The sequence below is a fragment of the Pyxicephalus adspersus genome, chromosome 5 (genome assembly GCF_032062135.1).
Source record: "Pyxicephalus adspersus chromosome 5, UCB_Pads_2.0, whole genome shotgun sequence".
NCBI classification, from domain to species: domain Eukaryota; kingdom Metazoa; phylum Chordata; class Amphibia; order Anura; family Pyxicephalidae; genus Pyxicephalus; species Pyxicephalus adspersus.
Window position 1 is genome coordinate 102,159,373 of NC_092862.1, and position 12,245 is coordinate 102,171,617.

General features: G+C 38.3%; 2 protein-coding genes across 3 annotated transcripts in view; one reads left to right on the forward strand and one right to left on the reverse strand.

Annotated features, from left to right (window-relative positions):
• Nucleotides 1–12,245, reverse strand: part of LOC140331345 (acyl-CoA dehydrogenase family member 11-like) — a 47,760-nt gene that overhangs the window by 13,931 nt on the left and 21,584 nt on the right. The window lies entirely within an intron of this gene.
• Nucleotides 4,805–10,829, forward strand: ACKR4 (atypical chemokine receptor 4). Its single transcript, XM_072412301.1, has 2 exons — nt 4,805–4,953; nt 9,290–10,829. Exon 2 carries the CDS (start codon nt 9,300–9,302, stop codon nt 10,350–10,352), a length of 1,053 nt encoding a protein of 350 aa, XP_072268402.1. The 5' UTR covers nt 4,805–4,953; nt 9,290–9,299; the 3' UTR covers nt 10,353–10,829.

The window sequence follows — 12,245 nt, forward strand, 5'->3', positions numbered from 1 at the left end:
AGATTTCTCTAGAGCTGCCCCAACTCTTCCTCTTCCTATTTGGCTTGCTCCTACTTTCTGCTCATTTAAAAGAGCACTCAAAACCCATTTTTTCAAACTTGCCTACCCATCTTCTTCTGTCTTTTGAAACCATCAATACTTCCCACCACTACATATCTCCCATCCTATTGTGTGTGATACTTCCCCCACCTACTAGATTGTAATCTCTTTGGGGCAGGGTCCTCTCCTCCTGTATCACTGTCTGTATTAGTCTGTCATTTGCAACCCCTATTTAATGTACAGCGCTATATAAATCCTGTTTATTATTAATAATAATAATAATAATAATTTTATAGTACCTATGTTATCTTTGATGAATTCTGCCTAGTTATTCATTGTTATAATTTTAATGTTTATAGATATGTTGCCCATGTTCTCCTTTTGTATTGTACTTGTTATGTCCCCTACTAGCAAGTAATGGCAAGTAATGCAGGATCATCCTAGAGTCTTTGCCAGAGAACCGTGCAAGGGGTGACAGGCTGGTAATCCTAGTGACCACTGGATTCTTTGCTTCAAGGTGCCACCAGGTCACAGCCCCCAGGGTTTGTCACAAAACAAAACACAGGCAAGAAAGCATCAGTATTCGGGTGGAAGGTCAGAGCAGGTAGCGTCAGTAACCAGGCAGAAGCTCAAGGCAGGCAAAGTGCTATTGATAACTATAAGGTACAGGCTAGGCATGAGCCAGGGAGAGTTCTAAATGCTAGGAAGCTAGCCCGAAGACACAGCACCAAGAACCCCTTTAAGCTGGCACCAGCTCACAGCAAGTAGCACCCATAGTGCTGGGTAGGGTGTAGACTGGCGTGGAACCCATATGGATGGGCTGCGGGGTGCTGCCGTGGATCATCCAGGTAAGATGACATATTACCACTTGTTATTCTCCCTAATTTGGTATTTCTCCTCTGAAACATTTATGGCAAGATCAGCAGGTGTTTTCTGCAAACATTAAAACTAATGCAGCCACTACATCTAAGGACTAGTAAACTGAAATATATTCAGATATGGTGTTCTTGCTTTAATAGCAAAACTTTTTAAAGCATGAGACATGGGGTAAAACTCCATCAAATTATATTGTGCTGTGTCCAATTGGAGAAATTTCCCATCACTTCATGTCCTGAAGAGGCAAGTCAAGAAAGTTTTTTACTAGGTGAAGAACAGAATCCTATTTAAAGATTTACCCTCACCTCTTGTTCTGATGACAACTGTAAATACTTGGATTTTCCATTATTGTCAAATAGACTGTGATCTTAGTCGGGATACTGCAATAAAATCTGACAAGGGTTGAATCCATTCATACTCATTAAATTAAATGAGAGAAAACAAGTTTTGGATATACATACACACATTAAATATCTAAAATATTGAGCACAATCTATGAGTAACAATAGATACAGGAAAATAATGTTTGTTTATAATGCTTGTTTATACTAAATTTGTATGTTGGGAATCCCTCATGTGACATGTCTACAAGCAAAGTGCAGTTTATTCCTTATCTGGCCAGGAAAGAGACAAGCTGAATGACTACCTTATGACTATCAGCTAACAATCTGAACACCTTTCTTAAGGTGCGTACACACTTCCAATTTTTATCGTTCCAATCGAACGACGAACGATCGATTGGGCAAAAAATCGTTCGTAAAAAAGTAACCAACGACGCCGACGAACGAGGAAAGTCGCTGGAAACGAACGACCGGACCGACGGATCGGATTGGACGACGATCGTTGAACATCGTTCGTGTGTACGGTCGTTCGTTGATCGTCCATGTTCAGAGCATGCGTGATGAACGAACGTCCGTTCACTTTCCTGTCGTGCACATAGTTCCTCTATCGCTCAAACGATCGTATCTATTGTGTGTACAATATCTACGAACGATCGTGTCGTTAACTCTATGTGCAGGATCGGTGCTATACGATCGTTCGTATATATCGTGCATGAACGTTCGTCGTTCGTTTTCCAACGATAATAATTGGAAGTGTGTATGTAGCTTTACCCTGACACAATTTGGATTGGAAGTAAAAGGAGTTTTCCCTATCAAGTTGCCTATTATGAACTATAAGGGAGTTCGGAAGTTCACAGTGGCCAAAAAATCTAAACAGTGAATAAGCATTTATACATTGGCAGTATTTGAATAGAGAGGGACCAATCCATTGTTCTCACATAGGGGAGATTTTGTGGTTATGTCCACAATTCCAAACATGAAAATCCAATATGGAAGATCATTTTTTTGGGTTTGGCAGGGGAATTATAGGCATTGGTCCACAAGTTTTACAGACATAACATTTTAACAAGCCTGCCAACTGAACCTTATCTTATGTGGGTAGGGCTCCTTATATAAATAAACATTAGGCCCATTAGTCAAACCCAAAAAAGACAAGTTTGTTTCTGACGACTTTGTAAGCTTTTTAGAAAAGAAAAGACCTTTGTTCTTTCCATTCCAAGTAATTGAACATATTCATAGTGGAAGTGGTGTGACACCAGAAAGGAAATAACTAATTAGAAAAACTCAGTTTAAAATACAGCTCCTATCAGAAGATAAACACAATCCAGGACTAGATTATATCTTGCTGCATCTCTGCATGTATACTTGCAGCAGTATCTTCCAGAAATAGGTAAAAAGTTCACTTCTGTATGACAGCACATATATGTTTTAGTTATGTATAATGTATTCTAGTTATGTATAAAGTAAACGTATGAATGTTTTAAGAGTTATTAATATAATAAACACTGGATATCTTAGAAAAAAAGAAATATTTGCATACAGAGACTTACTGTCACTTACTGACACATTGGGCCTGATTTATGAAAGCTCTTCAAGAGCTGGAGAGGATACACTTTCATCAGTAAACCTGGGTGATCGAGCAAACCTGGAATAGATTTTTTAAAAGTCATTTGCTATTTGTTAGCAAATGTTTTCAATTCTGAACAGATCCATTCCAGGTTACCGGATCACCCAGCTTAACTGATGAAAGTGTATTCTCTCCAGCCTTGGAAAGCTTTAAATAATCAGGCTCAGTGAATCTGCTTTCATTTCTTCTGATAGCCAACAGGGCAAATAGCTGGGAAATGTTTTTATTTTTTTAATTCCACCTGCTATTATGAACTTACCTAACTGCCCACAAATGCATTTGAGCTTTTGCTGTTTTGTATTATTGTCACATAGGATGAACACACAGCTACTATAGGGAGTATCTGAATGCTCCTCCTAATGCAGAAGTGATGTACACGTGGACAGGAACAGCTGTCCAGTCCCAGATACTTCAGTTTTTTCAATGGCCTTTCTGATGACATCTTTTGCTGAAACCCTCACATTAAACGGACTGTTGAAACTAATATAAAAATTTAGTCAACTGAATGACTCAGAAGGAAGACAATCAAGTGATTTATTAAACAGAAACTTGTTTTTTCACATACAAATACAGCTAAAAAAAAACAGATTTTTGTAACCTGTACTTATACAGCCTCCTCTACTGTAATGGAATTGTTTGCCCTAATTTTGCTGCCTGCTGTGCAATTCAGATGAAGTCTGTCTTATTTCATGGCACAGGGTACCATCCAGAGTCATCTAGACCTTTCCTCCCTCACCTTACTGTCACCTTACTGGCCAACCCATCATTCATTAGATTTCAGTTATTTTATTAAGAAGGCTCACATCACATGTGGGTGTTGTCACAGCTTACCAGATTCAGAAAGCTCTCCACAACACCCTGCCAGGTTCTCTAAGCAGCACTGGCACAGAGACCCAGTGATTATGTCAAAAAGGTATGTACTCAGGGTAAATACATCTCTGATTAAATTGTATAGCAGCAAAAAGCCACCAGATTTTACTTAGTTACCATAAAACAGGACAGAGGAGTGACCTCCCCCGTACAAATGCTTGAGGACACTGCAATTCCAGATGTAAGACAAGGCACTTTATGGGACTTGAAGATTTGATATACTTTGGATGTCAAAGCAATTAACAATGTGAGTGTAAACATGTGGGACAAGATGTTTGTAACTGCTAAATCATTGAAAATTCTTTATCTGTTCAACATTAGCAATACATTACAGTTTTCTGGCACCACTTTGTGCATAGATACACCACTACTAATTAAATATAGCCACCTAATCACAAAACAAGCAAACCAGGATAAAATTTACCTGGAAAAAGTGTTGTGAATCAAGCCATTTTTTTTGTTTGTAAATTTTTTTTTTAAACTTATCATCTCAGTGTTGCTCATTTCCTGCAGCCTCGGCCAGAAACTTCCTGTCTACATGTAGTTATTCCAGCATTGGCTGCACATTAACTTTGGATTATGGTGGAATATGGCTGTGCAACATGTTTTGGTATGGCAACTTGTAGCTTTCATAGGGTTAAGGTTACTATATGGGGGAAAAACTGGTGGAGATCTGTCACTCTATACCAGAGTAAGAATGAACAACGATCCTCATGGCAGGATAACGAGATGAAAAAGATGGAAAACAATCTGAAATGCCATTAACATGGTAAAGCTTTAAAAGATTTTAGTGATGGGTTTAAACTACTTTAAGGTAGGGATTACAACTGATGGATCCTCCAGACCTATTAAGTACACTAAAATGCACTCTGTCTAGACTTTAAAACAACAGAAAACTATACTGAAACATTTAGTGAGGAGGAGCATGCCAAGATTTAATGTACAGCACTGTATAATATGTTGGTGCTATATAAATACTGTTTATTAATAATCATAATAATATTAACATGAAGAAGAAGATTAAACTGCCATCCATTTGTATATTCATTTCCTGGAAGCAGTGAGTGCTATCTCTGTTTCCAGAGAAAAATGGGAGGAGTGCTGGCTGGATAACAACATGGGTTGTCCTTTTTGTGCAAAATAAATGTGCTGCCTTAGCTCTGTACATATTTAGAAGTACTAGTGGATTTTCTTCAAGAGGTGAGTGACTATCCTGTTACTTTTAATCACTTTTTACTGTATTACATATAAGGAAAATTGCTTATACATTTTATTCTCATAAATATTCAATGTTTCTGCTGCTTTTACTTTCTCTTTCCTATACAATGGCTGTAAGGAAAATCGTAAACAGGTGATATATTTGTTTAGTGCAGCTGAAAGACAATATATCAGCAAGCTGATTTTAGTAGTACACAAAAAAACAGTAGTTCAGTAATCTATAGCAAGAATCAATTTTCAGTGTAATATAATTGGATCATATTGCAACTCCTAAACTTTGTAAGTTTAGATATTTCCTTTATTAAATTCACCAACAGGACTATTTAAATCAAGTAGTGGTAAACAATGTGTAAATAATTAGAACAAGGAGCAAAGTGCATCCATAGCAATCAACCAACAAAACTCTTTCACCAGCATCACTACACTTACTTTAAAGGAAAAAGAGATACAACCCCACTGTTTCTTTGTAGCCTATATATCTATATCTTTACATCGCTACGACTTTACATCTCTGTGTAGATGGGCTTGGAAAGAAAAGGAAACCAGGGAGTAGTTTTTTGCACGTATTAGAAATTCCTTTGTGTTTGCATATTTAGGAGATATGTCAGTTTTATCATTTGAATGTTTTTTTCCATTCTTTTCCCTTGTATAAGAGGCACACTACCCTATTAAACCAAAATAGATTAACTGTGAACCTGATATGCTTAATACTTACATGGTTAGACATGCATATATCACTAAAATATGCACAGCACAGTGCAGAACACATTCCTGCAGATTTTATGACTTAGGATAAAAGTAAGCACTAAACTACAGTATGTAGACTAAAACTGCATACTGCATACAAAGTAATTTTTTTTATTAAGATATAAGAAAAAATCAGGGTGAATAAAGGAGGCAGGTTCTGGTTCTCTATCTGGTTATTACTGTTGTCTGCAATTTTTAAAAGGAATGTATAACTTTTTAGGTATTCTGTAAATATAAAAAAATATCAGCTTGATGTACATGATTGTATCAAAAGCTAATCTACTCTAGCAATAACCTACAAACCTCTCCCTTTAATACAGTAAAAAAAACATAGAAGAGCAAGTATTTACAAATGCAAATTTCATAATTAACCACCTGAGCGTTACACTGATTTCTAGATTTCTGTTCCAAAAGCGTCACAGGTTTTCATGAAATTTTTTTTTTTAAATTGTAGACCTGTAACTTACAGAAATATGTCCGAATAGGGTTCTAGTAGATATCATGAATATAAAAAATGTTTGAAACACACAATCATGTAAAAAAAAAAAAAAAAAACTTTTAATAAAATTAAAGGAATAACACAAAAATCAGCTTAAACAAGAACACATAAATAAATGAAAAATACTGAAAATGCGATAATTCGGTATAATGTATAGTAATATATTTTTCTAAAACACCTCCCTAGTGTCCGTCACATACCTATAGACAAAACCACATAAATATATTTTCTATTATTTTGTATTGGATTGGATACAGGACTTTGTATTAAATCCAATACAAAAAATTTGAATTTTCCGCTACGACCCTCATCGACGGGCGCACCACGCGCATCATCAGGAATCGCCGAGGGACGCGTACGCAAATGCCGGGTATTCTAATTCTTTCCAAACTTCCATGCAAAAAGTGTTACATTTTTTGCATGGAAATTTATTTTGGATTGTAGGCTCTAATTCACCGAATTACCGCATAACTCACCAAAATATGTCCAAAATTTTATAAATTTAATAATTAAATTTTTTTTTTTATAAAACATAAAAAAAAAAAAAATCTTTAAAAAAAAAACTAAAAAAAGTTAAAAAAAAAAAAGTGTAAAATGTAATGTACAGTAGCTTATATAATATATATATAATACAATTATATATATATTATATAAGGATTTCTTTGTATTGAACTCAATACAGTTTTTTTGTATTGAGTTCAATACAAAGGAACTCAATGCAAAATTTTGAATTTGCCGCCCCGCCTCCCTCCCGCGCCGACGCAGGCAGCGACGTCACCGGGAAACCCCGGTGATCGTCTCTGCACTCGCCGGCTGAACACAGAAGAGGAAGGACGTGTCCGGAGGAGCGGAGGGAGAAGGTGAGTATTTTTTTTTTTTTTTGTCCAGCGATCGACGCTGGACAGGGAGAGGCACAGGGATAGGGATAGGGACAGGGAGAGGAGGGAGAGGAAGCCGGCTGGCTTAGAAAAGAAAGCCAGCTGGCTTTCTCCTCTAAGCCGGCCGGCTTTTTCTTTTAAGGAGAGGGACACCCGACGCTGGAGGACGACGCTGGAACATGGACCCGACGCTGGAACACGGAACCGACGCTGGATTAGCACAGCGGGACCAGGTAAGTGGGGATTTTAGTGTAGGCGAAAAAATACGGGGTTAACCAAAAGAGCAAAAATATTTAGTGTGAGAAATTACGGGCTTAGCGGTTAGGGGGTTAATAATATAATTGCAATAAAATAAATAAATAAAAACTATATACCTCCCATCCTGCAGGTGCAGAGAGAGAAAAAACTCCCTAAAATGGGGGGAATTCCCATCTTGGATAATTGGCATTGGAACATTTGTTCCAACTGCATGATTTACCTTCATCTCTTGCTCTCATATGACAACCTTAAATTCTGGATTTCCCATCACTTTGTGTCTCTGTGATAATCTTCGCCTGGAAAAACAGTGGAGTAAATTCCCCCAGACCGAAACCTGACAGCAGATTTAATGCTTCCACATTCTATCCAAAGCCTAAACATTGTTTATTGGCTTTGTATACACTTTAACTACAAGTTGGCATTATATGTATTTGCAACCCACACAATCATTGACATGGGGTTAAAGGGATGATAGGTAACAAGGTAATTGTTCCCAATAGCAAACAGATTTAATGCAGCTCTAGCCATATATTACAGCAGCATTAGTCAGCACAAATATACATCACACATAATAGACACCTAAAATACTTATAAATGTGTAATTGTAAAAGTGAGTGTCTGGGTGCGGAAGGAGAAGTGTTTAACAGAATCACTATAGTGCAGGGCAACTAAATTCATGCTTGATATGCCTACATGTTCTATATCTGAATTCTATTGTGTTACTTATGTAGGGAAATCCACATCAGCGCGAAACAAGAGAAACATCCAACAGAGTCACTATCTTACCAAAAAAAGTCTGACTTTCCAATTCGGAGAACAGAAAGCAAAGATAACAAAGACTGGGGGATTTTTTGTGGAACAAAATGGTTGTATTGATAATACAACAAAATAAAAGAAATTTGTCACAACACAAAGTGCAAACACTTTATAATCATTTGGGGGGGGGGGTTCCTATCCAAAAAAAGGGAATAGCAGACCAATTAGCTAGACATAGTATACTCAAAATCATATAGGAGCAAGATTTTAACAGCATCTCAGACCCCCAAAATCATTATGCAGTGTTTGTACTTTGAGTTGTGATACAGTTTCTTTTATTTTGTTGTATTATCAATACAAACATTTTTGCTGAAAGACATGGATAGTTTGGTTGTGGCTGATTAAGTGAATTTAACCCAGTTGACCCCAAAGCTCATATAATTTAATATACTAATAATTTAATGAGTGGATGAAACCAAAACAACATTCTGGGTTATGTCTGAATAGTTATTCTTCCCTCTCCTTTCTGGGATAGCAAAAACTGTTCATATACTTAGTCCTAATGTATGAACGATCTCTAAAGCTTTTTTATCAACTACAACATCGTAGAAAGGGGTGGAGTTTTATTGCACTGGGAGTCCATCACAATAAAGCGTTCCACTTTCAAAATTTGTGATCAGACTGGGTTTTATTGCACAAAAGGGCAAGTACTGTCATTTCTGCAATACAACCTACTCCCCTGCCTGATCTCTTCAGTCAGAAATCATAGGAAGCTGAGATACTCCATGCATCCTGGCTTCTTCTGAGGCTGCCGGGTCGGAATAAAATCCCAAGTGTCTGTGTGGGAATGGCAGATGATCAGAGCAAGAAAGAAGAAGGCAACGCCTGTGATAGAATGGGGACATGTGAATTTATAAAAAAAATTGCAATCAGGCAGATAAGGTTATTTTATTGCAGAAGGGACATCTTCTATCACGTCTGCAGTAAAAAAAAACTGCCTAATCACAACCTTTTTTTTATGAAAGGTACGGCTAATACTATATCTACTTATGGAATAATATTTGCTGTAATTAGTCACCAAACACTGTGTCACCTTTAAATATAGCTGTAGGTTTTGTAGGAAAAATATTTGTAAGAATTTTTTACTATAAAAAATTGTTTTTTTTTTTATTTACTTCAGAGTCATCAGAATGAAGGAACAAAATACCACAACACTAATGACAATAGGAAACAATGAGGACTACAAAGACTTTGATTATGACCATTATGAGGAAGTTTGTGCAAAGCATGACATCCGGAGGTTTGCTGAGATTTTCCTCCCTGTATTCTACTCAGTAGCATTTGTGATTGGTGTTGCCGGGAATTCTTTTGTGGTTGCCGTATATGCCTACTATAAAAAGATGAAGACCAAGACTGATGTGTATCTACTTAATTTAGCAGTGGCAGATCTATTGCTGCTTTTCACTCTTCCGTTCTGGGCTGTGGATGCATCGATTGGGTGGAAGTTAGGAACTGCAATGTGCAAGATAACTTCAGCTTTGTACACTATAAACTTTAGCTCAGGAATGCTCTTCCTGGCTTGCATTAGCTTGGACAGATTCTTTGCCGTGACCAAAGCATCAAGCCAACAAAATTTCACAAAAAGGTGCTGGGCAATCTGTATTTTTGTCTGGACCACATCCATGCTGATGAGCATCACTGATTTATATTTCAGTGAAGTAAAGGAGCACAATGGCAAACATGCATGTCTTCCAATCTATCCAAAAAATTACGCTGCAGCCTCAATTCAAATTCTTGAGATTGTTTTCTGTTTCGTCATACCTTTCCTCGTCATTTTGTTTTGCTACACTGCAATGGCCAAAGTTCTTCTAAAGATGCCAAATATTAAAAGGTCACAGTCTCTCAAAGTTTTGCTGACAGTTGTAGGAGTCTTTGTGATAACTCAGTTACCATACAACATAACCAAATTATGGAGAGCCTTGGACATCATATATGGACTGATTAAAAAATGTGAGACCAGCAGAACCATTGACCTTATGATGCAAGTGACTGGGAGCCTGGCCTTGGTTCACTGCTGCCTCAACCCACTACTATATGCATACATGGGGACTACATTTAAAACTTACATAACTAAAACTGTAAAACGACTTAGCTCTTGGAGAATTCAAAGAGGTGAAACTGTGGAGGAGTATGCCATGTATTCTGAAAGTCATGTCCAAGAAACCAGTAGCTTTTCAATCTAAGAAATCACCTTGTTTGTACTTGTGGATATATAAAGTAGACCATAGCAACTATAGCTTTAGCTACAAATACACTTACATGTAAATGTGTCAACTAGCTAGAAATACCACATCCAAGGGCCTGTGTATAAATGTTTTCACCCAAGATCCACACATTTTTTAAAAAATTTGATTTAGTTGGAAAAGGTGTGAACCTGGGATGAATGTTGTGCACAGACATTTATAATAGAACAAATACACCGACTAATAAAGAAATCATAATGTAATATATTAAGTGCTAGTATACTAAGCATATATGGTGTATAAGATATATGGTGCATGTCTCATTTGCAATAGCCACCGACAACCACAACTTTAACTGTTTCACTATTAACCAGAGAAGAAGTCAATTGTAAGAAGAACTCATCAATGTTTCAAGAGTGATTGATTTTATATATTTATTGTGACAGAGTGTCCCTAGAAAGGGTAGAAAAGAATAAAGAGTTAATAGGTTTGGATAGGTTTCCTAGGAAGAAACCAGGTTCTTTAGGGCCCTGGAGCCAGCCAAGGGAGTGAAAGGGTGGGTTCCTTGGCCCAAACCAATCCTGACTGGGTTAATATGCACCTGCACTCAGGTGTGAGGTGAGCAGGAAGTAATCAGCCAGAGGAATCCAAGCTGAAAGAGAGCCAGAGTGGATGCAAGGCTGAGGGAGAGTCAGAGGGATCCAGGCTGAGAGAGAACCTGAGGGATCCAGGCGGAGAGAGTGTTCAGCAAGAGTCTGAGGGAAGAGGATCAGCACTGTGTTGCAAGCTGGAGGGTGCTCAGTCGGCAGCTCAGTAGGCCGAGCTGTGGGGGAACAGGGCTCGGCCTTGCGCCAGCAACGATTACATGTGGGTGGAACATGATTGTTTTGTGATCTAAAGACTGCCTTGTATTGGTTTTGCTTAAACTGCTTTACTGTTAGTCAGAGAGGGATTTTCTCAGTAATGGTATGTAGTTGCTCAGCTAAGCCACTTCTTTTGTATTAAAGTGCTAATAAATAGACAGGCAGGAGCCTGTTTGAACCGCAACTTTGAAGTCTGCTGTCTGATTCTCTGCTGTCTTCTGACCCCATTGCTACGGGCGATCTCACATATGGTGGAGGATGCCGGCAGATAAGAATTATGCGGGAAAATAAGTGAAATGAATATACAATAAGTGAAGATAGCAGTGTGCAGTACACCAAGAGATTTAGAGGACCAGCGTTCTTTCTGAAAATGTAAGAGCTCCTGAAGCAGCTATTGATTGCTAATGCTACCCAGCAGCAAGCTAATGCTGCTCAAAAAGAGAGCAATCGTTTGTTGAGGGCACAACTGTCGGAGGTCTCTCAAGCCGCATCAGAGGATCAGAATGTGGTGAGCGAGCTTGTGCAGCAGCTGGCCTCATGGAATTTGCAGGGACACTCTGGGGCCATGGGTAGACTTGGTACCATCTGACCCAGCCATTTTTTGTTAAAAATGACACCACATGATGATGTTGAGGCCTACCTCAATTCATTTGAGAGGACTGCGGAGAGAGAGGGCTGGCCCCAATCGCAGTGGGCGGGTATAGTGGCGCCATTTCTGATAGGGGAGTCGCAGAATGCGTATGTTTACCTGGCCCTAGAGGATGCCAAATGTTATGTGAAACTTTAAAACTGAAATGTTGAGGTGTATGAGCGTGACCCCTGCTGTGCGGGCCAAACGAGTGCACAAATGGACTTACCAGACACATGCGGACCTGCAGAAAAGGTCGTTACACGGGGCAACGCAGAAGAGTTTTTCCCCTTGTGAGGCCGGGAATGAAAGACAGGTCAGGAACCAGGACAAGGAGGACAGGAGGCAATCTCACAATATATATTGTGAGGACAAGGAGGCAATCTTACTATATAATATTCA